Source organism: Notechis scutatus, chromosome 4 (assembly GCF_049901735.1).
Source record: "Notechis scutatus isolate UNSWTSFEM ecotype Mainland chromosome 4, rNotScu1.2, whole genome shotgun sequence".
NCBI lineage: Eukaryota > Metazoa > Chordata > Lepidosauria > Squamata > Elapidae > Notechis > Notechis scutatus.
Genome location: NC_142012.1, coordinates 94,853,592 through 94,880,835, shown reverse-complemented (window position 1 = coordinate 94,880,835; position 27,244 = coordinate 94,853,592). Strand labels below are relative to the sequence as shown.

Here is a 27,244-nt window from a genome sequence, read left to right as displayed (position 1 = left end):
ACCACCCACTCCCATACTATAAAGACCCTAGAGTTTGTCCTTTCTGAATACTTTAAAATAAGTAAATAAATAAGGAAAGGAGTATTATAAATCATTTGAGTGCTTTTTAAAAAATCTTAAACTCTCATCTAATTTTAAAGATATGTTCCAGCACCCAACATTAATACAGTGTATTAACTTTAAAAAGTAATTGATGATAAGTGTATAGAACTATTATTGCATTTCAGTCAATCCACTGATAGATCATATAAAGTGTGTCAGCTTTGAAATTCAGCTGCCACATTTTTTTTTGTTTAGAGAGTTAGAGGAGTTGAAAAGTTCAAGGTTATTCTGTATGTCATATTAAAAATTTCCAGTTGCAGTTAATTGGTTCTCATGATTTATGAAGTGTAGAAGTGGAAGGAGAGAAGGGAGGAGAGAAGGTGGATTCTGTGTAACACGAAAAAACTTTCACTTGGGAAATTGCTTTTGACATGCCAGATCTGTTTCTAATAAATCAATCGGAGAGATAATGTCTCGGAGTGATTGATATCATGGATACTTTCTGGATGCCTGACAAAGTGTACACAATGTATAAATGAATGGTAGTTTCATTGAAAGAAGGGTTTTTGTGATTTCTCAACTATCTGTTAAGTCAACCACTTTAGCAGAAAGCAATTTAGATGAGGACAGAAAAATTAGAACATATACAGTAGATTAAATATCTGTTGCAATCCCATTTCAATATCCCAGCTAACTTGCATCCATAAATAATTCCTAATATCTCCTGAGCACCAAAAGACTCTTTTCCTTCCCATTCCCATCTCTATTTGCTTAATTCCATATCATAGCAAATCAGCCACTAAAAGAGGGATAAGTAAAAATATCCAACTTCTTATCAACTAATTGAACTGACTGGTCTTTAGGGTAACGTATAATAATGGAATTTGGGGAGATGTGTTCTAGATTTTAGTCAATCTACGGCATCACATAAAACAGTTTGCAGTTATTTTTGAATGAACAAAGAAAATAACAGAGCAAGACTTGTCAGTACCAAAGTTGTTTTCTGTAATGAAGGCCAATAAAAATGTCAGAAGGTGCTATGTATTAAGCGTGAGAAAGAAATTGCCATTTGGGAGACGTCAGTAGAGGTGAGATGTATAATTGTTTTACAGATTGTCATCTGCCATTCTCAGAAGCCTCCATGATCAAACCTTAATTCTTTTTTTCTTTCTTTCAAAATTAATATATCAGCTATTTGCCAAACTCTAAGAGTTTCATAGGTGTAACAGTATGTTTGTATTAAGGAGAAATAAGAAAGTAAACATAAAGTCAAACCAAGTCAACACAATATTCAAATTTCAACTTTTAACAATGTCTTAATCATAGATAATAATCCAGCTCAAAAGCTTGTTGGAGACCATGAATTTATTGATCATCTCCAAGGAAGAGGACCATCCAAAAGTCCAATTCTGGGCTACTGAAGGATTCCCAGGATGAAGGAATTCATAACATCTGTATCCAGCTATACAAAAAGAATGGGCAGATTCTACATAGAGAAAATAGCCCTAAACTACCTTGAGGGCAAGTTATATGGGGTTTTATTGTAGGTCAGTATAAGGAGCCCTCAACTTACAAACATAATAGGGACAAACGATTTGGTTTTAAGTCATTATGCTCATAGGGCAGCCACATGAGTGGATCTAATTTTTCAATGATTGTGATTGTTAAATGAGTTTTATAGCTATCATTAAGTGAATAATGTGTTCATAAGTCCCATTCATGTGGTCTGAATTATTGTCATTAAAACCTCCTGCTTATTTTCTGGCTCTATATTTGTTTAGCAATATTGTGTTTGTTACAGTAAGACTGATGTTCATCTTACTAATGCAAAACAGGTTTTTTTTAAAGAAAAAGTTACATCCAAGTTCTTCAGTAATGAAAAATAGGCTTACATGATTTGTGCAGTCATAAGATTTTTGAGGTATCAAGTAAACAATTCCTTATAACTGAAACATGAATGCATTTGTATCTGTTTATAATGGAATAATACAGATTCTGCTTAGATTACGTGGTTCTTTTTCATAGAAAATGTAGTCTTGGGTATTTTTTTTTCAGCTTATTACCTTCCTATATATATATATATAAAGCAACCTATCAATTTTAAAAAGTACCTTGGAAATGCGACCGAGGAAAATATTGCAACAGCTGAATATGTAGTTATTCTACAAGACAGCTGTCCAAAGGCATTAATGTTCCCATATGTTCATAGTGAAACAAACAACCCTGGCTTCTAATAAAGAACTGGATAAATCTAAAATAAAAAGAGGCAGTTTAAAATAGTGACTAAAGTGTCAAATTAGCATCCTGGAATCTCAGGTTGAAGTCCACTCTGAGCCACATAAACCATTGGATTACTTTGAGCCAAATCACCTCCTGTCAGCCAATGAAAAATTTAGGAGTGTTGATTTGGGGCAAGGATGAAAGAAGGAGCCTGAAGTGCTGGAGGAAAGGAAGGATTTAAATCCAGCAAATAGAAATAAAATCAAAACAAAACAAATAAACATCTAATAATGAAATGCTGGGATTTCACAAGTCATCTTTAGAATATATTAATTTAGCTTGCTCTGGAAGGTCCCATGATTTTCGTAATCTGAACACACATTATTTATTTATTTAGATATGGCTTAATAAGTTGTATATTACTTGTTACTATCACACACTAATATGCCACTACTTTGCATGTTGCAATTCGTTATTGAACTATTGTGAAGAAGATAAAAATGGCTTGAAAATAAAGAAAAGTAAATTATAGATTACTTTAATCTATAATTATCACCAAAATTGATGCATAAACTAAATATAAGTATTATTTCTGACAGAAAAGGAAATGGCATCACAACAAAAAGGAAAGGCTTTACAAAAAAAATATGCTTATTTTAAGATGGTTTCAAAAGAAAAAAAGAAATACATACATTTCCCATAACATTAGAATAGATCTCTGCTTGTATTCAATAGTTTAATTTTTACAGGGAGAGCAAGAACTAAATAATCATCATCATTTTTTTTGCCTAAAATGTTGAATAACTTCCCCAATAGCTTTGTTATTCAAAATGCACCAAAGACTGTTAAAGTTAGCCTTTAGATATACTGTTTTATGAATTATATACAGCAATGAATTAATTTTTCTCCTCCTAATACAAGTCTTTTAAAAACCAAAAGAATCAATGATCCAATGATATTAAAAATGTGTCAATAAAAGGTATTATATTCACCTAGTTGAATAAATTGCTTTAACTTTTCCTCATATGACATATCTTTACGCTATTGCTATTATTATTACTTTTATGCATGATCATTAAGCTTTTGTTTCCTAGACTGTTGCACATTCATTCCTTTGATAAATTATTACTGATAAACCTTTATCAGAAACAATGGAGAATCCACCCAATCATTTTTAGAGAAAAAAAAATTAGGCATATTTTTGTATATCACAAGCCTGTCCAACTTGTGGTTTGCTAAAGCTAATCCAAATCTTTCAGCTAAATTCTAACCATCAGTGGAAGTCCATTCTAGACAGCTAGAATGAACATCTTCAAACTTCTGTTCAACCACTTCTCAGGGCCCATATACTTTGAAGATTATAGGTTGTACAAAGATGTCAAATATTAAGCATGTATAAGGATAATTAGCACTTAAATATAAATCAGTTATAATAGTCTCCAATGTTAGTATTATCTATCCACTCTATCTGGGCTTTGAAGTAGGAATGAGCATGGCTACTATTTGTATGGGTGACTACCAGAGAACCCAGAACTGAAGATGTGAAAGGATCTTGGAAATAAGTTCTGGAAATCATTGCTGAGAGACTTCAAAGATTTGTTTTGCGACAATAAATAAAGGCAACAGGAGCAATAATATTGTATAATTTGTTTTTGTTTTTTAAAAAATAGATAATATCCCAATATGGAAAATAATATATCACAGACACCTTCTATTCAATTATTTATCTTTACAATAATTATACACTGGCTAAATATATCCATCAAGGTTGATTTAATTCACCCAACACTCCTGTGATTGCTATTTTTTTTAATTAAAGCAATGAATAATATATGTCAATACAAAAGGTCCCACAGTTTGGATCCACACATATATTAAATCTATACATTATAACACCCTAGCTTCTTGGGAAGAATTCACTATGAATGCCAATGCCTTCGTTCCAGCTAAAGAACCATGAGCAGTGATTTCACATTGTTTTTGTATATAATAAAAATTAATAAAAATAAAATCTATGAACAGACCAAACAGCTTGCCTACAGAGCAGCAACGGGGATTACAGAAGAACTGGGCATTAAAAAAAATTAGAAAAGCAAAAGAAAAAACGTTTTCATTTCCAAAGTGGAAGATCATACTGGAGGCCACGATAAAGAAATTAATATCAGATGCAAGAAATTTAAAAAACATGAAGGAACAAAAATTGAAAAATGTAAGGATCAGGGCAAGCCTAATAAAAAAAAATATTGGCTTAGCACCAAAACATCTGAAGAAGCTTTGAAAATCTAACAGCAACAAATGACAGCAATAGCTGGGAAAATTGAACACTACAAGGCACGAATCATCCAATTTAAGCAAAATCAGCTACTTCAATCAGAAAACAGGTTATTTTATCAAACTATAAATGGCAGTTGGAATTCTAAAAAAAAAGAAAACTAAACCAAAATCCAGTGTTGGAAAGATCTGTGAGAAATTGTATGGACTATAATAAAAATACTGGATGGATTAAAGATGAATTCAAAGTGTATTGCATAAATGAGATATTAGTGAGTAGTTAATAACTAGAAAAATGTATCTGATTCAAAAAGACCCAGAGAAAGGAATAACATCAAGAAATTACAGGCCAATAATATGCTTGCCTATTATATTTAAGTTATGCACAGGCATAATAACAGACAACATCCAAAAATTATTTAAAAGAAACAGCATCATCCCAATAGAACAAAAAAGAAATAAAAGGGAAAATAGCAGCAATGAAAATAACTTCTGAATGATAAAATGTTTCTGAGGATTTGCAAAAGCTGATAAACCAATTTACATATCATCTGGATTGATTATAAAAAGGTGTTTGATTCATTGCAACCAAGTTGTATCATCAAATGTTTGGAAACAGCTGACAGTAAAAATACCAGACTTTAGAGAAAAATGATGCAATGGAAGACCTGATCGGTGGTTGGGAATGAAAAAAAATATGGGTTTGTTAACATTAGGATAGGCATCATTCAGGGTGTCTCGTTTTCACCTTTATTATTTGTCGTTTGTCATTCTGATGATTCCACTTTCAATAATATTGGAGGAAATAAATTTTGGCTAGCAAAGCAGCAAAAATACTAAAATTTGTAGTTTATTTGCTTTATATAGATGATCTGAAGCATTGCAGAAAATGAGAAATCAAAATCCAGTTACTGACCAATCTGTATGAATTTTTAGCACAGGTATAGCAGTGGAATTTGGCCTACAGAAATCTGCTATCATAGCAATGAATTGGGTAAAATCACAAACAAGAAGGAAATTAAAATGCTGAAAGATGAAATCACTAGGAACCATTAGGATAAAGTCTACAAGAATCTGGGCACTTTACATTTAGATAATACCGAGCATGGACAAGTTAAAATGTGATTAATAAAGAATATATCCAAAGAATGAAAAAAATGCTAAAGGTAAAATTGAACTATGGAAACACAATCAAAACCATTAATTGCTGGGCCACACCTGTGATGTGATATGATACAGCACTGGAATTATTAACTGGAGACAAACTGAACTGGACAATTTGGCTCAAAAACTGGTGACAATTATGCATTATGTCACCATAGTGGTATTGATCAGAAATAGAGGGAAAGGTTTACCTCAGGTCAAACAAATTACTCAAGAAGAAAAGTGTGCACTGGCTGATTATGTAAAAGACAGCCAAGAACAAGTACTGATGCAAGTTAAAAATTGGAACACACTAAATATACAGGAAACAGAGAGTGAATATTAAAATAATGTAATAAAAATACGAACAGCTTGCTGGCAAGGAAAAGAATTACACGGTCAATTTCTAGAACAGATTGAGGGAAAAGAGGATAAAAATAAAACCTGGCAGTGGCCTACAATGGAACATTAAAAAAAGAAATGTAAGCCCTGATTTTGGCTGTGCAAGAGCAAGCCACTCAAACAATGGCATTCAAGGTCAGTATTCAAAGTGCAGATTATGCAAAGAAGTAGAAGAAACAGTAGATCAGGAAATGCAAGAAGATCACACAACTCAATTATAAACAACAATATAACATGGTGGCCTGTGTTATGGATTCACTGGAACATCTGTAAAAATTATCATGTTCCAGCAATGAAAAATTGGTAGGAACATAGCTGAAAAAGTAGTTGAAAATGAGCAGATTAAAATATTGTGAATTTTCTGATTACAAACTGATAAAATGGTCGGGAAAAATAGCCTGAAAATGACCCAAAAAACAGCCTGAAAAAGACCCCCAAAACAGCCTGAAAATGCCACCAAAACAGGCTGAAAAATAGGCAGGGTGGGGCCAGCCAGTGGTGGGATTAGCCCAACTGGAGGAATCCTACCTCTTCTTTTGAGGTGAATGTCTGGGAAGCGGGGCTGGGTGTGATGAGTGACATCACCCATCCAGTCACTTGACCAACTGCCCACGCCTACCCAGTCAGAGAACCGGTTGTTAAAAAAATTGCAGCCCACCTTTGTGTTAAGGTCCAGTTCAGAAGACTTATTGCTTAAGTTCTATTCAACTAATTATCAGGACTAAATAATTAATGATTAGTACTAGATAAGTGTTAATGAAATTGGGGAGGGGCTGGATTTGGATTTCTTATGGGAAAGTAACAACTCCAGATTGATCACTCTCTTAACTCTGCCACCCAGGGTCTCTTTCTTCTTTCCTCATAGTTATTAGTAAACTGGGTGCCATACAAAAAATCTTGGGTGGCACTTAGAAAATCTGTAAATTGAAAAAAAAATCCATCTGTCAATTGCAAAATACCTACTCAATTGGTGCTTAATTTACACATATATTGGGAAGAAATTGTTGTGCATGAAAGTCAGCATCAGTTAAAGAGCTGGCAGCTAAGACCTCACATTGTTGTGAACACATTATGATAGTAACTATCTTGATGTGGTTGTGGGGCTTGTGTGCTCTGAGAAAGACAGCGATGGCAGAAATTCAACCATACTGGACAGTTCCAACCAGAGGAGCCAGACAAAGAATATCTCTCCCATCAAAGGAGATGAAATTGACGACTGGTTAACATTTGATAAAACCTACCTACTTGATAATGAAAGATCCAACAAAATGGGCAGCACCAGGCAACTACACCTGCTTACCAACTACCTGCTTACCAACAACTTTCAAAAGGCTAACTAGTGTGGTAGCAGATGCATTCCAACAGCATCTAATTGGAAACAAAGATTTTTCTACCTGAGCAGAAAGGAAACTGTCCAACTGGGAGAGGAACAAAAGATTAGCTCCTAATTGATATGATGATTTTGGAAAACTGCAAGAGAAGAAACATCAACTTGAATATAGCTTAGACTGATTACACGAAGGCATTCAGCTCCTTGTCATGTAATTAGATAAATAAGTGCCTGGAAACATCAGAAACTTTGTACAAAGATCAATGGAAGCCATGGTTGCTGATCAATGACAATAGACTGGAAGAGGTTAATAGCAAGAAAGGAGTCTTTTAAGGTGACTCATTCTCACCTGTTTGTTATTGCACTGATTCTTCTGTGAACAATATTGAATATGTCAGGCCAAAGTTATAAAGTATTTAAAAAAAAATCTGCCTGAATATCCCACCTTTTTTATATGAACAATCTGAAGCTCTATTGAAAAACACCATTTGAAATAGAATCACTGCTCAACGCTGCCTCTATATACAGCCAAGATATTGCAATGCAGTTTGGACTAGTTCCGTGATGGCGAACCTATGGCACACATGCCACAGGTGGCATGCAGAGCCATTTGTGCGGGCACGTGAGCCCCAGGCAAACTTACCTCACTGCGCATGCACGCACCTCCCAGCTGATTTTCAGCACGTTTGAGGCCTTTTTCGGCCTCCCAGAGGTTTGAGAGAAGCTTCTGCAGTCTTTGGAGGATGAAAAATAGGCCTGTTTCATATTTCCAGAAATACCGGAAGTGACAAAACGGGCCCATTTTTTTGGCTGCAAAGGTTGCAGCCTTTGGGAGGCTGAAAAAGGCCTCAAACGGGCCGAAAATCAGCTTGGAGGTGCAGTGCAGGTAAGGGGGCAGCGGCGGGGGGGGGGGGGGCATGGGGGCCCCATGAGCATTGCCTTCGGGGTGCTGGCACACAAGTGCACACGCACAAGCGTGCACACAATTTTTGGCACAGGAGCCCAAAATGGTTAGCCACCACTGGACTAGTCAAATGTGTTGCTCTCACCATCAATAGGGGAAAAATAATGAAAGCTGAATCAGAATCAAGATGTCCTATGGAAATAATTTAGTTCATGATAGTTTTTATTTTCACTTCTGCTTCTACTTCTGCATCACAGTTGCTGCAATTCCTCTCAGATAAGGATCCCAATGTAAACTAACAGGCAGAACACCAGTTCTTACATTGATAGTGCAGGAACCATACACCAGAACAGTTCTGTGCTAAACTGTATATGTTGTCAATTTTGCACAAATAGTCAGTCAGGGTAAGCTGGATTGAAATTCACACTACCTGGATGATATCAGAATTAGTCCTGGTTTTGAATTATGAAGAAACACACTTTTGAAATATACTCAGGATCTTGAAGAACATTCATTGGGGGGGGGGAGGTGGGGGTTGGATATTAAGCCCTTTGATGGAATTTATTATCAAAACAAGTTTTATATTGATGATCCATACATGGTCAATCTTCATATTTGCAAATGTTGCACTTTGTATAATTTTAGATATACATGCACATATATGGGCATGAACTGATCCAGCTATGCATGCCCATTTCAACAAGCAATGCCAGAATGTCCCAAAAGCTCTTCTCCTTTGGGATACGTGTATCACTTGAAAAACCAACTTATAAAATAGATGGAGGTCTTGTTAGAGTGACCAATTTGATTTACCCCTCCCACCTTGCAAATGTTGCACATACATTCATGCATGTTCATATACTGTGTTATGTGTATATACAATATGTATGTAGGTGTGTCTTCTTCATTTATTCATGCCACCTTAGAGGAAAAAGTACATGGGAGGTACAGTTTCATCTGCTCTTCTTTTTTGAAGGTGGTGAGAGACAGCCAAAGGAAGTTGGGACTTTCCTGTCAGGATGAACAATGAAGAAGCCTTGCAATGGTTCCTGGCTATTGCAAGATTAGGACAGCTGTATCTCAAAATGTCTGAGGCTTCCTGGTTCTTGTGAGAATTGGCAATAAAAGCTGGGGGAAAAGTCAGCTTACTATCAACTGGCAGGCAGAGCTACCATAACACCTACCTAGTTGTCTCAAACTTTGGCTCTTTGCTCTTTTAAAGGTTGTGTGGAACTTTTCTTCCACTATGTTCTTTATCTTCCTGGATGTAACTGCTCTTTAGTTTAAAGATAGCTCTTTTAAATACAGTTCCTTAATGTCTATATAAAGCTTCTGGGCAAAATCCCTGGGAATTGGGGATTAAGTGTCACCAGTATGCTGATGAGATTCAGCTCTTTTTCTGCCTGTCGCCAGAGTTAGGTATGATAGTGGAGTTGGATCAATATTTGAATGCTGTAATGGGAGCAAGGGGATCCAATAAACTTTAGCCTCACCTGAGAAGGAGAAAATCCTGTGAATTGGTAACCTCTGGGTCTAGAAACAGGTATAACTCTAATTCTAATGGGATTATCTTTCTCGAAAGGGGCAAGTACAAAGCCTGATAGAGAGAAGTGCTCCTGGTCCTGCAGTTTCAGCTTTTCCTCAGAAAAGTTGGCTCGACCATACAAATCCATGCTTTGATAAATTCCTGGTATTAGCTGATCCTGAACTTGAAGATTATTCAAAATCGCAGCTGATGGTAAATGTGGTACCAAACTGGTATAGGTAATACTTGTTCAGAAACTGTACTAACAGCCCTAGAAAGGACAACAATGGCTGCAAGAGTTCCTAAAATAACACATAAAATTATCTGCTACAATGTCCTACCTGTCTATGACTACTTCAGCTTCAACCTCAACAATACACGAGCACACAATAGATACAAACTTAAGGTAAACCACTCCAAATTCGATTGCAAAAAATACAACTTCAGCAACAGAGTTATCAATGCATGGAATGCACTACCTGATTCTATGGTCTCTTCCCCAAACCCCCCAAACTTTAACCTTAGACTGTCTACTGTTGGCCTCACCCCATTCCTAAGAGGTCTCTAATGAGCGTGCATAAGCGCACCAACGTGCCCTACCATCCCTGTTCTAATGTCCCCTTTTATTTGTACCCATTTCATGTAATTATAATCATGTTCTAATTATATCTGTTATATAATACATGCTTGACAAATAAAATAAATAAATAAAAATAAATAAAATAACACCTCCCATAGGATCTTCTTGGCCAATTCAATTTGATTTGCATGCTTCCAGCCTGTACCTTACTATTTGAAGATGCATTCCAGCTGAACAGACAGACCAGTCCTTTTGTAGAATGTACAATGAAGATAATATAATTACACCTCAGCTGTATGGGTCTCCATTTGGCAGATCTTGATGCAAGAGATAAAATCTGAATTTGAAACCAAATCCATGGTTGTCTGGAGAATTGACATTGAATTTGTGGCCCTTATATCAGAATCAAAATCTTAATTGCTCTCAATGGCCAGTCTATAAAAAAAACCTTGGTTCCATAAAACTGATATTGATTAACTAATTAAGTAACAGAATTGTCAATCAAACTACTGCATATCTTAATATAATTACATGACAGAATTTAGTCACATTATTTGAATCGTAGAGTAAAAGGTTTATATAGAATTGATCAGAGGGACCAGAATAAAATACTTAATTAGGTTAGGAATTAGCAGCTTTTATGTATGAGTGTATTTGTAGGTGTGTATATAGGTATATTTGTGTGTATTGTGAATACCACACATATGTCCGAATGTGAATAATTTGTATTTCACATAACCGAATGGCCACCAATCACTCATTTATGTTCTACATTTCCTAAAAAAACATATGGGTTTAACATTTTATAGAGATCAATAATTACTTGCTTTGGAAAATGTATTAATTTTGCCTGTTCTAAAGATGTATCACATAAAAGTTGTTCCAACTAACTACAATGTTTGCAGTCAGAAGGTGTCTTTCCTTGTAGATTAATCCATGACATCTTGGCTGCTAATCTAACTTTATATCTATTTACATCATTTTCTTAATTACATCATTTGTTAACCAAATGGCATATATTGCCACCAATGATGTAAATCAAATAACGATGCAAATGATACATTATGCAATTATGTAATTTCAGATTTAACCAATATTCGTGTTTGCTACCTCTTTCGTCCCAAATGATCTGTTAAATCAAGATTTCATAACATTTCATTTTCATCTTGCTCTTAGATTGTTCAGAGTTCTTTTATATAAACTATTTTATATAATTATGGCAATATGCTCTGGGTGGGTAGGTTTGGATTTACTTGTTTATTTAATTTGGGGATTCTGCTCAGAGCAAGTGTTTCAAAATCAAATAGAAATGAGTAAGTAACCTTAACTGCAGCTTGTTACTTAAGCAAACAAAGTTGCTGTGTGGAAACACATTATGTTCTAAGCACTCTACTCCTGGGGTGTCAAACTGAAGGCCTGCGAGCCAGATTTGGCCCACGGGGTCCTTAGATCTGGCCCGCAGGGTTGCCCTGGAAACAAAGAAGGACCGGCCTGTGATGCCTCTGCTAGCGAAAATGGAGCTCATGAGGGCCGTGCACGCCTCTCCTCCCCTGAGGATTGCAGGAGGCCATCTCAGCTGAAAACGGAGCTCGGGAGCCCATTTTCACTGGCAGAGTGTTTGGGCCACCAAAAGCACCCCCAAAACATGAGTGATGTCATGCTGGCCACGTCCACCCCAGCCCCCCGAGGTCAAACACAACCCTAATGAAGCCCTCAATGAAATCAAGTTTGACACCCCTGCTCTATCAGAAAAATGAAAATAAACAGTAGTAATAATAACACGAAAAATAAAAAAAAATCTCACCTCATTCACTGTGACATAGTACTGTTCTTGCTGGAACTGGGGAGAGTTATCATTTCTATCCCTCACCACGATCCGAACTTCATGGTTGATAATAGTTCCTACTTTTCGATTAATGCATTGGACTTGGACTACTATAGACTGAATGGACACTGGTGGCTGCAGAGGAGAAAAAAAACAAAACTATAAGTACATTTAAGTATTTTCCAAGTAAGTATACATATCGTACGGTGCAATTCTCTAATTCCGTCATGAGGAATAAAGCTAATTTACTACATTGGGCTTGTTCCCAGATCAGTATATGTACAGGTAGCCCTTGACTAATGACCACAATTGATCCGAAAAATTATACAGCTAAGACAGACATTTATTAAATGAGTTTTGCCCCATTTTACGACCTTTCTTGTTGGTAATTAAGTGAATCTCTGCGTTACGTTAGTAACACGGGACATTGAAATGTCATAAATATGAGAATTGCCAAGTATCTGAATTTTGATCACATGATCATAGAGATGCTGCAATGGTCGTAAGTGTGAAAAATAGTCATAAATAACTTTTTTCAATACCATTATAACTTCAAATGGTCATTAAAAGAAACTGTTATAAATCAAGGACTACCTGTAGTTAATCTGTAAAAGTCACCCTTAGTAGCTGGTTATGTATCTGAACATCAGGTGTAAGTATTGCAGTACATATGATATTATATTCATGTACAATATATTTTAATATATCGTTACAATAGTTCAGAAGCTGTAGGCTAAATCCAGATAAATGTCATGATCACATTTTGCCTTTAACTAATTGTAAAATGGTAAAATCAAATACAACTAAGTCGGCTTTCAAAGAATATAAGTGAGATTAATCTGTCTTCTGTTTCATTGGATATTAATTATGTCAGAAGGCAAACTTTCCTTACATCCATTGATGCTAAATATTAGAGGAATTAAAGGGGAAAAAACTAAGCAGACTAAGAGCTGATTATTATCTGAATAGGACATTTTGGGAAAGCCCAATATTGTAGGCTAGGCTGAAAAATTGGAGGAAGGAAAACTTCCTGGAAGGTTGCTGAACCCAAAATGGTATTTATCTTTCACTAGAATAGATCGTATGAAGCAATCAATGCCAGTTACTGTGACCATGGGAATACTACAATGATCTTTAAGTGTGAAAAACGGTAATAAGTCACTTTTTTTAAGTGCTGTTGTAACTTCAAATGTTCAGTAAACAAATGGTTGTAGGTCAAAGATTACCTCTAGCATTGTTTATATTGTTTTGTGTTAATATATTATAGCACTTAACAAATCATGGCTTCAAGGGATGTGTGCAGTGTGTGTTAAAAAACGAAAGTAAATTTCAGTGTAAAGCCATAAATAGAGTAGATTAGATCAGGACCACCTATTACATATGTATAAAAAGTATGGTGCTAAAGCAGCCCCTCACAATCCACTATTGGGCCATGGCCTATTCAGAACTGGGGCATGTGAGAGGCAGGCTGGTGTGTACAGATCCACTTGTGCAAGCAGTGCCCCAAATGCTTTTTTTTCTCTTGTGTGAGTGGACCTGCACACACATGCATGCGCATAGGCCTGCCAATCACATGTCCAAGGTTCCCTCCCACCACCACTGGGCCACCAAGTCTCATGCTCCCCATGTTCCAAAAGTGTTCCAGTGAGAGCAGAGACTGAGCAGAACGAGCGCACCCTCCTCAGCTATGCTGACTCACTGAGGCTGCCTGCTCAGGACAACTGATCCACTTTTGGAGCATTGGGCAGCCTTGATAAGTCTGAAGGAGCATGAAACTGTGGCTCCAAGGGCTTCTCTTCTCCATGCCAAAAGCTTTTGCAAACAAATGAAAGGCTTTTGCAAACAGATGAAATGGGGTAGATATCTATCTTAAACTACTTTAAGCCTTCCATCCCTTTGCAAAAGCTTTTGGTCAGAGGTGATATTCAGCAGGTTCTGACCAGTTCTGGAGAACCGGTAGTGGAAATTTTGAGTAGTTCAGAGAACCGGCAAATACCACCTCTGATTGGCCCTGCCCCCATCTATCCTCTGCCTCCTGAGTCCCAGCTGATCAGCTGGGTCTTCTTTGGTTGCCCTGCACTGGAGAACGGAGCTGAAAAGCAGGTTAATGGGATGGGGAGGGAATGGGGTTTTGCAGTAACCTTTCCACAGGAGTGGGGAGGGAATAGAGATTTTGCAGTATCCTTGCCCTGTCACGCCTACCACGCCTCGCCCATCAATCCACTCCATGCCCACCAAGCCACACCCACAGAACCAGTAGTAAAAATGTTTGAATTCCACCACTGCTTTTGGTTCTTTTTTATGTGAGTGGAGATCAGAGGTAGTATTCAGCAGGTTCTGACCAGTTCTGGAGAACCGGTAGTGGAAATTTTGAGCAGTTCAGAGAACATATACCACCTCTGACTGGAGATTTTACAGTCTCCTTCTCCTGCCACGCCCACCAAGCCACACCCACAGAACCGGTAGTAAAAAAAATTGAATCCCACCACTGGTGGAGATGGTGGCGCGTGTCAGCCCATCACTCACATGGCCTGGTTCCCCTTTAACCCTCTCCTCCCAGCCGGATCAGCAAACAAAGGTTGGAGACCGCTGTGCTAAGGAACAAACAGGGTTGTTGTTTTTTGTTAAACTTAACAAAGCTGAAATTGTTACAAGCAAAAAACAAAAATGGGTCCAGGCGAAACACTCAATGAAAGTGTAGAAATGTTAAGCATTAGGGTGTTTTAAAATGCACATAATAGATTGACCATGTGAAAATAAGTTTTAAAGCTGATGATGGATGGCTTTGGTAATTTTATAAATGGACTGCAACCATTAGCAAACACTTTGTCAATAAAGCTTTGAATATGTAGCAGCAATGGAAGAGATACTGCCTTACAGGAAAGGCTTAAACAAACCCATCAATGATGAAGGCATCATATTGTCAAAATTTACAATGCAAAAGAGACTGGTTTCTTCGAACATGAGGTTCTCAAGAACATTCCGGCATTTAAATATAAAAAAATCAGCAGGATGTAGATAGGCAAGAAATGGATTGCATTGTTACTTTGTGCAAATGCCACTGCATTGCATAGATTAACGTCAGTCACTATTGGCAAGTCACATTATTCAAAAGTGTTAAAAGGCATTATGCATCAACTGCCAGCATGGATTCACAAACGATATGGTCTATGTCAACACTTTTTTTTTTCAGGAACAGTTCTTCAATCAATTTGTTTCAGAAATCAGAAGTGTTCTAATTGAGATGCTGAAAATAGCAAGTGAAACACCATGGCTTTTCTAAGTCTGAAATATTTCTGCTTATTATTTGGGGAAGAAAAATGTGTGGTTCTTGTCCAAAAATGTAGTATAGTTATCCAGACCATGAACCATTCTATCAAATAAAAGGGTTCATACTTTTTTTTTTTTGAAATGGTGAATTTTGGTTGTGTTGGAGGACAACTCTGATAAGAAAAGTGACATAAGATGGCCTTAAAAACTTTAGAACCTATAAGTTAAAGCCATCGATTTTCATTTTTGCTACAGCTTGGAAACCAGTCAAAATTCCAATACTGCAGCTGGTTAGCAAAATTGCTTTACAACATTGGCACAGATTTCTAATTTATTTATTGACATTAGGTCACACAACTCAAACTTACTTGGGGAAAGTATACGACATTAAAACAAACAATAACCCCCCAAAAGAAAAATCCATCCCCAGATGATATACTGCAACATTCAACAGATACAATATATGTATACAATCTATACGATATATACAATATATGAATGTAAAATATAAATATAGTTTCAGAGAAGTCAGTTATTAGTTCAGCATCATGGAGAAAACTGGCAAATGAAGACATCTTGCAGTTGCTAGAGGAAGATGTGATTCCAGGTTTTGACAGAAAATGAGATAGCCGCAGAAGCTTTGGTTGGGAATTGAAGGCAAAGAAAGAGAGGAAGGAAAACTGACAAGTACTCCAAACAAAATGCCTACTTTGAAATCACGCCTAAACGTCATAAAAGTCTAGCCCTGTTATTCATCCTTCCAAATTTTTATTGAGATAATCGTATAGAACTAGCACACTTCCAAGGTTTAAATCCAAGTAGTCATGATGACAAAATCCAGCACCTCCATAGAAGATGATCCCCATTCATTCCAATAGACTGGAATAGATGTAGCTTGGGGTTGAAGTATGGCAGAGGTGGTATTCAGCAGGTTCTGACCAATTCTAGAGAACCGGTAGTGGAAATTTTGAGTAGTTCAGAGAACCAGCAAATACCACCTCTGACTGGCCCCGTCTATTCTCCCCATCTATTCTCTGCCTCCCGAGTCCCAACTGATCGGTTGGGTCTTCTTTTGTTGCCCAGCATAGGAGAACGGAGCTGGAAAGCAGGTTAGTGGGGTGGGGAGGGAATGGGATTTTGTAGTAACCTTCCCCTAGAGTGGGAAAAGAATGGAGATTTTACAGTATCCTTCCCCTGCCACACCCACCAAGCCACGCCACGCTCACCAAGCTATACCCACAGAACCAGTAATAATTGTTTTTAATCCCACCACTGAAGTATGGAGTCCTTGTAACATGAGCTTGGTTGTTGTCTTGCAGATGTTTCATTACTCACCTAGGTAATATCATCGGTGCCTTTTCTGGGTTCTTTTGGTCTGTGGTACGATTGTTTGCCTTATGTTTTCTCTGTCGCATACCCTGCAGTTTTAAATGCTGCAAAAATTCTAATTGATTAGCATTGTCTATGTTATAGTTAAGACCTGCCACCTCCTACAACATCTTTCTAAAGGATATTTTGGCTTTAACTTGACTGATTTGATTTGCAGTTTAGTTTTTCCTTTCTTCAGCTTGTCTTACAGATGTACTCTTGAAGGGTGGTGGTCAGCATTTTGTGAGCTTTGGGGTCATGGTTCATTCCAGTTGCTCCTTGTGATTATCTAAGGTGTGCTGGGATTCATTTAGTCTGAGATGAGCATTCATGCTCATTAGATGTATCATTTTTTTACTGTTGTTGAGCTATTTTTTACTGTTGTTGAGCTATTTTCTAGGCAACTGTGCAATTTTATTTATTTATTTATTTATTTTAAATTTTTTCTCAAACATGTACAAGATAACAAGTCTAAGATAAACAAGAACAAAGTAAATATAGATTAATGGGGACAGTAAGACAGGGACGGTAGGCATGTTAGCGCGCTTATGCACGCGCCCTTTAAGGATCTCTTAGGAATGGAGTGAGGTCTACGGTTGAAGCTATGAGGGATTGAGGCTGCAACAACGGAGTCGGATAGGGCATTCCAGGCGTTGACAACTCTGTTGCTGAAGACATATTTTCTGCAATCAATTCATTGGAGGTTTGTATCTGATACTGGTGGGAAAAGCATGCTGTCATAGACATTTGTGCAGAAATAATAGTTGGTGCTTGATGGACATTTGCCTATATTCAATTTCCTTATGCTTTAATAGATGCACCTTATCCCACAAATGGAAGGCTTCCAGTATTTGGAATCCCATGGTTCTTGCCTTTCCTTGTTTCCCTATATTTCTGAATAAACCCTTTTCAGAGCCAAAGATTTGGCGGCATTCCTCATTAAAAACATCCCTGCATGAAAGACTGCTTGGTTGCACAACTGCCTCTTGAATTTCAGGAGTGGGAACCAATTTATTAAAATGTATGTTTAGGCAGGAAATTCCAATTTCTGTGTCTACCATGGCTGATAGAAGAGTTAAGAATTTCCCAACTGGATAGACCCTAGTCTTACAAGTGTTACAAGGCTGAATCAGTGCCAATAAGGCAGTGTCCGTATTTTTTTTTTTAACTGAGAAGTTTTGTATTTGTATATAGAGATTTTCACTCATCCAGGTCATGGTTGTGAAGACATTGACAACTGTAGCATCACAAATTCAAATCAAGATAGATTTCAATGTAAAAGTTTTTCTTCCATTATTTAATTTTGATGGAACATAAAAATAAATAAATTATAATTGATATTATAAACTATAATAATGTTATTCCTAGAGAACTTTTAATTACTCTGATTATATTTCTACTGATAGAAACAGTATAAGAAAAGCACAAAGGACCCAATAGATAAAATTGAAGATGAATCAAATCCAGATTATTATTTTTTTAGTCAGTAATTCCTGCTGTGATACATCGGGAAATACTAGCAGGAAAGTAGAAAAACAAACATGCTAATTGCTCAACAACAACTGATATTAAGTTTCAATGTAAAGTTTCTTACATATATCCTTTCTTTATAGAGTCATCAAGTTCCTTCATTTGTACCACGTTCCATCTCAATATTATGAATGTATTATAGCATGATAATATATACTTTTGCATGAAAAAAGTCATTTAAATAGTTATGACTTACACTTATTCAATACCAGTATGAAACATTTTCTCTCTATTCTTTCTACAATGCCCATTATTTTATAAAGCTTCCTCATATCCCCTCTCAACTTACTGTATATACTCGAGTATAAGCCTAGTTTTTCAGTGTAAAATTAGGTGCCTCGGCTTATATTCGGGTCGACTTATACTCGAGTATATACGGTAATTAAAAAAATAAAATAAAATCCCTAAATCTTCAACATCAATCTTTCTGTCTCCGATCCTTTGGTATGTTTCTTTTGTATCCCTTTCCAGAGTGATGATATTTATTTTGGAACAACAGCTATATGAAATTGTACTCCAGCTATGGCACTTAACACAGTTTTCCATAAAGCATTATGATTGGTTGGTAGAAGAGCACTTACTTAATGTGAAAAATTTCCCAGTTTCTGAAGGCAGTTTTTCTAAGGTCACAAAAATGGCCATTTAAACTTTTAGAAGGTTGTTTGCGGTATGTAAAAATAGCAAGTTAAATGACCCCAGTTTCAGTCATAAAAGCTACACTTTTACATAGTTTCAAGAAGACTTCCAGATGCAGTTCAAGATACTGGTTCTCACTTTTATAGCCCTACATAGGATTGGGTCAGATTAGCTGTGTGGGAGCATCTATAGTTTCTGCCAGTTGTGGGATTCAAATAATTCAACAACCGATTCTCTGCCCTAATGACCGGCTGGGTAGGCATCAGTGGTGGGATTCAATTGTTTTTACTACCGGTTCTGTGGGCATGGCTTGGTGGGCATGAGAGGGGAAGAATACTGCAACATTTCCATTCCCTCCATACTCCTGGGGGAAGGTTACTGCAAAATCCCCATTCCCTCTCGCTAACCTGCTTTCCAGTTCTGTTCTCCTGTGCAGGGCAACAAAAGAAGACTCGGCTGATCAGCTGGGACTCAGGGGAGGCAGAGAATAGATGGGGACGGGGCCAGTCAGAGGGGGTATTTGCCAATTCTCCGAACTACTCAAATTTTCCACTACTGGTTCTCCAAAACTGGTCAGAACCTTCTGAATACCACCTCTGGTTTCTGCCCACTTCACTAGACCTAGCAAAGAGAGCATACTCAGGTCTCCTTGGTGAAGCATGTCACCTAGTGGGACCTTGAAAGTGTGCCTTTCATGTTGTGGCTCTTGTGGCTCCCCCCCCCCTTCCTCCCAATATTTAAATACCTGCAACTTAGCTGGCCTTCTGGAAGGCTGTTATAGATCTGACTTTTCACCCAGGCACTTTTAAAGGAGCCGAGTGTGAGTGTATGAAATATATTGGGTAAGTTATTTCCTATACTGTCCCAATGTGATTCTCTTAATTGACTCTTATTATTGATTTTTTATTGTTCTGTTTCCTGCCTAGAGTTCTAGTGATAAATGGGCAGCCATATGCATTTGTTGAATGAATGAATGAAAATGATAATCTGTTTGTTGCTTCCACATGATATACCACATTTCATTGAGATAATTCTTGAATCTAAATATCTCGTTCTTAGATGTTTAGGCTAACTAAGTTTCTGAAGAGTGAAACTGGGCTTTATGGGCTTAACCAGACTTACCCTGATTATTTTGAATCTCTTCCTTGAAAATTTTAAATGTATTTTATTCTCGCTTTCCCATTGCTTATTGGATTACCATTCCATAAGAAAGCACATTCTCTTATAGTTCATTCATTTTGGTTTTAATTTCTCTCTGCTACTGAATAAAATGTTCAAATCAAATTGAAATGTGCGGGTTTGCTCTTGAAATAAAGATGAATAGTGAAGATTTTAAAAGCTTGTCTTCTGAAAACATTCAATAATGTTCTTTTAAAAATAGATTAATAAAAAAAAAAAAAAAAACAGCGGGATGGAGTTCTGCTTCAAAACCTAGATGTTTCAGGGCTTCATCAGATCACTGAAAAATACAATATATGTCCTGGGGCCCCTAAACCCAAAGAAAGATAAAGAAATGAGGGAAATGATTGAACAGCAGACAGAAGCTGCAGGCGTGGCCAGAGGGCAGAAACTCTTTTGAATTACTTAGTAGTTCCTTTGGTTTTGGTGTACAAATATACAATGTGACTGCTTTTCTGGACAGAATAGAATTGTACAGATTACGCTGTCAGATGGAAAAACTCTTGAATATATCTGTTCATTCCCTAAGTGTAATAAAATACTAGGGTTTTTTAAAATGTATCTTGAAATGTCTTAAAGGTGTTTTTTTTCCAGCCAAAAACAAAAGAATAAGCAATTATGAGCTGAAGTATCACCATAATATTACACAGGGAGAAGATAACATTGTTTGTGAAGTTGGCAGAGAGGGAAGAAACATGATATGAAAACATATGGGAATTGTCATCAGAGTTTTTGCCAGGCACATAAAAAAATATATCTCAATTATATAGATACTTTATCACATTATGAAACTGGCTTACAGCAGGAATTCAAAGACATGACAAGACCAAAGCCGTTGCTTTCCTGCCAATTAGAATTAAGCCATATACAATTATGCATCCAGAACATTCTTCCTACACAGGAACAAAATATTGTCTGTCCCAGAGTTTAAATTCTAGGCTTTTTCTTCCTGCCTTTTTTGAATCAATGGAAATGTGGTTATTCTCATCATGGCCTTGAGGATTGCAAAACACATGCTTGGAGTTTATAGAGTGGTTCTATATAAACTAGAGTTGCAGGGACAATGGACTCTTTCCCAGAAAGTAAAGAGACAGTAGAGCTTGGAATTTCCTGGTATCAGTGGTGATATTCGACCAGTTTGGCCCAGTTCGGCTGAACTGGTGTCTCTGAAGAGCATCTGTGAGCAAACCAGTTCACTCCGACGATCAGCTGCTGGGCCTGCCTGCCTGCCCCGTCTCTATTCTGCCCTTTATTTCCTACTTCGCGTGGCACAGCAGATTGCTGTGTGTCAGTTATTGAAGACACAAGGAGAATGCAAGATTGTAGGAGAAGGTCAGTAGCAAATCCTCTGCTTGCGTGCAAAGTGTGCGTTTGGTGCCCGCGCATGAAAAGTGTGCCCACCAAGCCACGCCCACAGAACTGATGGTAAAAAATTTGCATCTCACCACTGTCTGGTATGTAGGAAGAGAGCAAAGAAGCATCCTCTACCAGCAGCTCACAAAATGTATCTAGTACAGGTGTCAAACTTGCGTCATCACAAAGTCGTCGTGTGACATATCACAACTTTTTTCCCCCTTCGCTAAACCAGGCCTGGGCATGGCCAGCATGTGACGCATCCGGCCCACAGGCCGTGAGTTTGACACCCATGATCTAGTAGTTATGCAGACAGTTGCTTTAGTCTGGCAAGAGTTCTGTCTATAGGCAAACAACAAATAAAGAACTACTCATATGTAACTACATGTATCTCCCCAACTTTATATTCAACCTCCATCTCTGTCTTCTTCCTCACAGTTCTGGAGCAGCTTGCTCTGCTGCCACTTAAGGACTTGTTTGTATGCCAGGGCTCTGGGAGCCCCTGAGCTTCAGTACCTCAGCAGCCCTAGTAATCCAAATCTGGTCCAGATCAGACCAGCACCACCGCAAAAAGCTTCAGTCTCGCTACCTTTGTTGCCCTGCATTCTGAGACTCTTGCTGCCCTGTACTGTGTCATCCCATCTAACCTTCACCCTGTCTTGCTCCCACAGTTGATGGCCTGGCCTGGCCTGACAGAGCAGAGAGAAACTTTATTGTGCTCATTAACCAATAGATGTACATTTAATAAAAAAGAACCACACAAAATGATACCTTAACAACAAGAACTATTGGCAACTATTTATGGGTGACGTGTATACATAATCTAGCAAAATTTTGCTGTCTTCAGAGAAATAACAAGGCACAGACTGTTGGAAGGACGACAACCAAGATAACTTCAGCCCAAAATCTTGATTGCTTATTAGTTAAGACAAAATTATCAGAGGGCACCAGAAATTTAAATGAAGGAAGAGCACACAACTGTGTCAAATGTAGAACCGGCAAAACAGAAGAACATGGGGCTGTTGATTCTACTATACCCATATCATAGGGGCATATTGGGTTTCATATAAGGTTTTCCTACACTGTAGGAGATCATTAAAGATAACATTCTCCTAAATTTGAGAACTGTGATATACAAAGCTGGTTTCAACACTAAAATTTGATTATTTGCAGTTATATTATGAAAGAAAATGGCAATTCTGCTTGACCTTCTGTATTCAAGATTCTTTGTCTTAGTATTGATCTAGTCTGATCTGTTTCTAAGGTTAAGATGGCATCACTGGACAAACCACATAAACTTTCAGATCACTATTTTCCAGGAAGATTTGTACTTGTCTGCCATTATTAGAGCGATAGCTGGCTTGGTCCTTCACAAGGCAGATGGTAACCTAGGGTGACTGTGATGACCTGGAATGTAACACAAATGTAACAAAATCCAAAATGTAAATAAATGTCCTTTAATGCCTCCAACTTGGCCCCATGGTTCAATAATTCTCAGTTGGAGATAAAACTTATTCCAACATAATCTTCAAAAGAAAGCAATACAATCCAAACTTAATGAGCAGATAGAGGTAAAATAAAAAAACAAAACAAACTACAATGAAGGAAATTCCACAACGGACCAGGATAAGTAATTACCAACTTCAAGAGATAACACGGCACAGTCGGTTGGAAGGACACCAACCAAAATAACTTCAAAATAAAACACACTTTGCTTCTGGCAATGCTGTGTTTTAACCGTCTCTCTTTTATACTATTCTCCCCAGCTGCAATCATTGAGGGGGATCATGGCCACTTTCTCTCTCATAAGCCAAGTTGTTTCCTTCTCCATTCCTCTGTGAGTGTCCTAGGATGAAGAGGGGATGGGCCTGGTTCTTCCTCTGACTGCCTAGCCGGCCTCTGCCCTTCCTCAGCCTCCTCTACAACCTCCAAAGCCACACCTCCACTCCCTGTCAGCTGTTCCTCCTCTCCCTCAAAGTCCGACTCTAACAAGGGTATGACAATGACTTTGAGGGGGGAGGGAAGGCACATGTGATCAACATATGCATGACAAGGGGCCAGGCCAGGCATGCTGGGTCAACAGTGGGAGCAAGAGGACAGTGAAGTCAGCTGAGGGGGGCAAAGTGTAGGGGGGAAGGGGTCCTGGGGTATAGGGAGCCAAAAGAGCAGAAATGCTGGGGTTAGGTGCATGTCACAATTGCAGGACAAGCCAGATAGGAAATACAATCAGATGAGCTAATTCTACTTTATTGTAAAGTTCCACTGATAAACCTTTTGCAAGACAGAAAGTACATTCCCCCTTCACTTTTGCAGGTCTAGAAACTAGACAGGGTCTCTCCTGAGCCTCTTGCCCTGCCCACTATCATGGAATATATTGTCTCTTATCATTTATCACCATCTCTTTATCCAGATCATCATTGGTCAGCGTCTCTTTATCCAGTCTCCAAAGGTCTTTTCCACATACCCTGGTAGTGGGTGGGGAATCTGAAGTTGAAGTGCCCCTGTGGTTGTAAGTGTAGGGAATCTACCAAGTGCTCAAGTTTTGATCACAAGACCGCAGGGGTGCTGCAATGGCTGTTAACTCCTGGCACTGGGCATAAGTGCATTCATTCAGCACTACTGTAACTTTAAAGAGTTGCTGAACTAATGGTCATAACTCAAGGATCTGTATTACACTAATACCCACTAATTATGTTTTGTAAAGTCCAGAAACAGCTAAAGAGATGCCACTGCAATAGTGCAGCATGCATACCAGGCATATATGTGAACATTTCCCATGGAAGTTCCTAAAAATAATTTGAGAAAAAGGCACTGATGAAACTGAAGAAATGAATATTTGTACTACAAGCAATTTTTTTACAAACATTTCACAGAATCACTTCCAGCTTTAGCTTTAAAAAGTACAATTTATTCTGTATACAGTGTGAGTTTATGATTTGCAAACATCTCTCTTATAAGAGGTACAGCTAATTAGCCATTTGTGGTAAGATGACCCTCATCCAAGCAAATTTATTTGGTCATCAGCAGCTCAACCAAATTGCAATCAAGGTATGGTAAACAAAAACAAAATTATTATTTCATTTATAAGGCAAATGAGAAATTGACATCTGTTTTTTTTTTCTTTCAGCTTGTGGCATCCAGCAACAACTATTCTTTTTTTTTCTGTTATGTTGTTTTAGTCTCCCCACTATTCTTAATATGTACCATAACTTTCTTCAATCCGCTCCTGCTGATAATTTTATTAAATGCAGCTGTTCAGAACATTAATAGCTAATGAATTGGGTGTTGTTAAAATTGTTTAATACAAATAATGCTTGCTTTCAAGCTTATGGGAAGATTCTTAATTTTCACATTTCAACTCAATTTCTGAATGAGTTTTCTTGTATCATACAAACAGAAATGTAATATCGGTCAACCTTGTATTCTTGGGAATTTCTTTATTTGCCATACAATAGATTCAAGGTCCAGAGCTCTACAATTTCTTTCAGGTTTAATCCTGAAAAATAAGCTTATGACATTTCCCATTTTCATTACTCACTTAAAAAAATAAATCCTGAACTAGAAGTTTAATATAAAAAAGAATCGATTTCATGAGTGATGGAGAAACCAACTTACATCTCTGTCCAGAACTCGTCCAGTGCTATTAAGATAAAGTCTCTGGTTGATAGGATCTAAAATGACCCAGTAGTCTGTGTTATCCTTTAATGTAAGTTCAATAGTGGGATCAGGTCCTCCTGCTGTTCCTTTGATCAACATGCTGTCTACCAAGATTGTGCCTGAAACAGAAAGTAGGGAAGGCACATCTGTAAGTGAAATATAATTTTGAGAAGGTACAAAATCAAATCTATAATCTGACCTGTGATGAGTTTACTTGCTTAAAATACAATCAACTATAATCAACAACTTAACATAAAAATGAACAGAAACAGTAATATCAAAACAGATATATTAAAGATTGAAAACAAACACAAGGAGTAATAGTATTGATTTAGTATACCTAGCAAGAGAACCTTATTCACTGAAGTATATACTAAGATGGTGCCCCCCCCCCAACCTTTTGGGCACCAGGAACTGGTTCCGTAGAGAGAGATTTTTCCGTTGATCGGGGGTGGTTGTTTTCATGGACTGGAGGGGGTGTACTGCCTGCATCTGCAGATGGGCTTCACTTGTTTGCACGGCCTGGTTTCAGGCATTCCACAGCCCAGTGTCTGACCCCTGAACTAAGAGGTTTGAGATCATACGTAGAAGGGAATTGTTATTGCAGCATCAACAAATTGCTGCCTTCCCTAGATTATAATTTCATTCCGATTGGTGCATGCTTATTCTTTCTAGTTGTTTGATGCACAAAGTATGATAAATTGCAAATAAACAGCTCTTATTGAACTTTGCCCAAAGACATCTTCTCTTCAGCTGAAATGCGTCATTTCAGTTAAAAGAAACAACATTATTGCATCTTTGTTTTATTGTTTTAGAGTGATTCTTGTAGGTTGATTTCTCAGGTTAAAAACCTGATTGGCCCACAGTTAGCCACTGAGATTCCATGTGCTATGTAAGAAATATGAGCATAGTTCATTTGGATAGCATGGTATCAAGATGGTGATAGATAGATAGATGGATGGATGGATGGATGGATGGATGGATGGATGGATGGATGGATGGATGGATGGATGGATGGATAGATGGATGGATGGATAGATAGACAGAGATACACACACTCGCACATAGTGCACAAGGTTAAGCTGGGGATCCTTGTTGGTTTCTAAGTTGTTTGTTTGCTTGCAGACATTTCATTCCCCAGATAGGTAAAAATATCATTGCAGCATAGTCATCATCACATTGGTGATATTACCTAGTCAGGTAACATAATATCTGCAAACAAGTAACCAACCAACCTCAGAAACCAACAAGGATTCCATAACACAATGCTGTGGTTTTTTTCCAGCAATTTTAATATGTATGGACTTCAATTCTCAGAGTTCTGGGTGTGAAAGTTCAAACATCTTAACTTTGCTAAGGTTGGGAAACATTGGCATAGAATGTACAATAGTTGAATTTCTGGGTACATGGGAGGAAAAGGGGAGAATGAAAGAGAGAATGACAAAATTGGCCTGTCCCCTTTTTTGCAATTCAGATTAAATTGGCCTGTCCCCTTTTTTGCAATTCAGCATGCAAACCTTTGGCTTGCTTGGCCACTTTTGAGTGAAGAGAAATTATCTTGGGCTGCATATAAAATACATAATATAGTTAATGTACATAAATAACACACTTCCTTTATTTTTTATACATTTATTATCTTGTGGGGCCACATTACTATCTGTCTATGGCTATATGCAGCCCATGGGGTACAGGTTGGACACATCCGCTCCATGGCATTTCTTTTGTATAGTTCAAGCACTTTGGATATAAAACTTGATTTTACCCAAAGGGCCAACTTGATATGATTGAAATCATGTCAGTTTTTTTTAAAAAAACAACAACAACAGGAATGGGGAAACAATGGAACATTATATTCAGAAAGTCTTTTGCTGAGTTGAGTCCTTGACTCAACACCTGGCAAAATTTCTCCCTTCTAACACGGCTATTTGGGGTGCAGGTGGGATGCAGAACAACCTACCTTTGATTTTATTACTTTTTATTTTACCGCTAAGGCTAACAGACATGCTTTT

General features: G+C 37.5%; 1 protein-coding gene across 11 annotated transcripts in view; it reads right to left on the bottom strand.

The window, feature by feature from the left end:
• Window positions 1-27,244, bottom strand: part of PCDH15 (protocadherin related 15) — a 755,413-nt gene that overhangs the window by 314,048 nt on the left and 414,121 nt on the right. For all 11 annotated transcript variants that reach the window (XM_087964118.1, XM_087964124.1, XM_087964126.1 and 8 more), the window contains 2 exons: window positions 25,194-25,354; window positions 12,222-12,377 (listed from right to left, as the gene is read on the bottom strand). In XM_087964118.1, coding sequence (XP_087820244.1) covers window positions 12,222-12,377; window positions 25,194-25,354 — 317 coding nt within the window. The remainder of the gene's footprint in view (window positions 1-12,221; window positions 12,378-25,193; window positions 25,355-27,244) is intronic.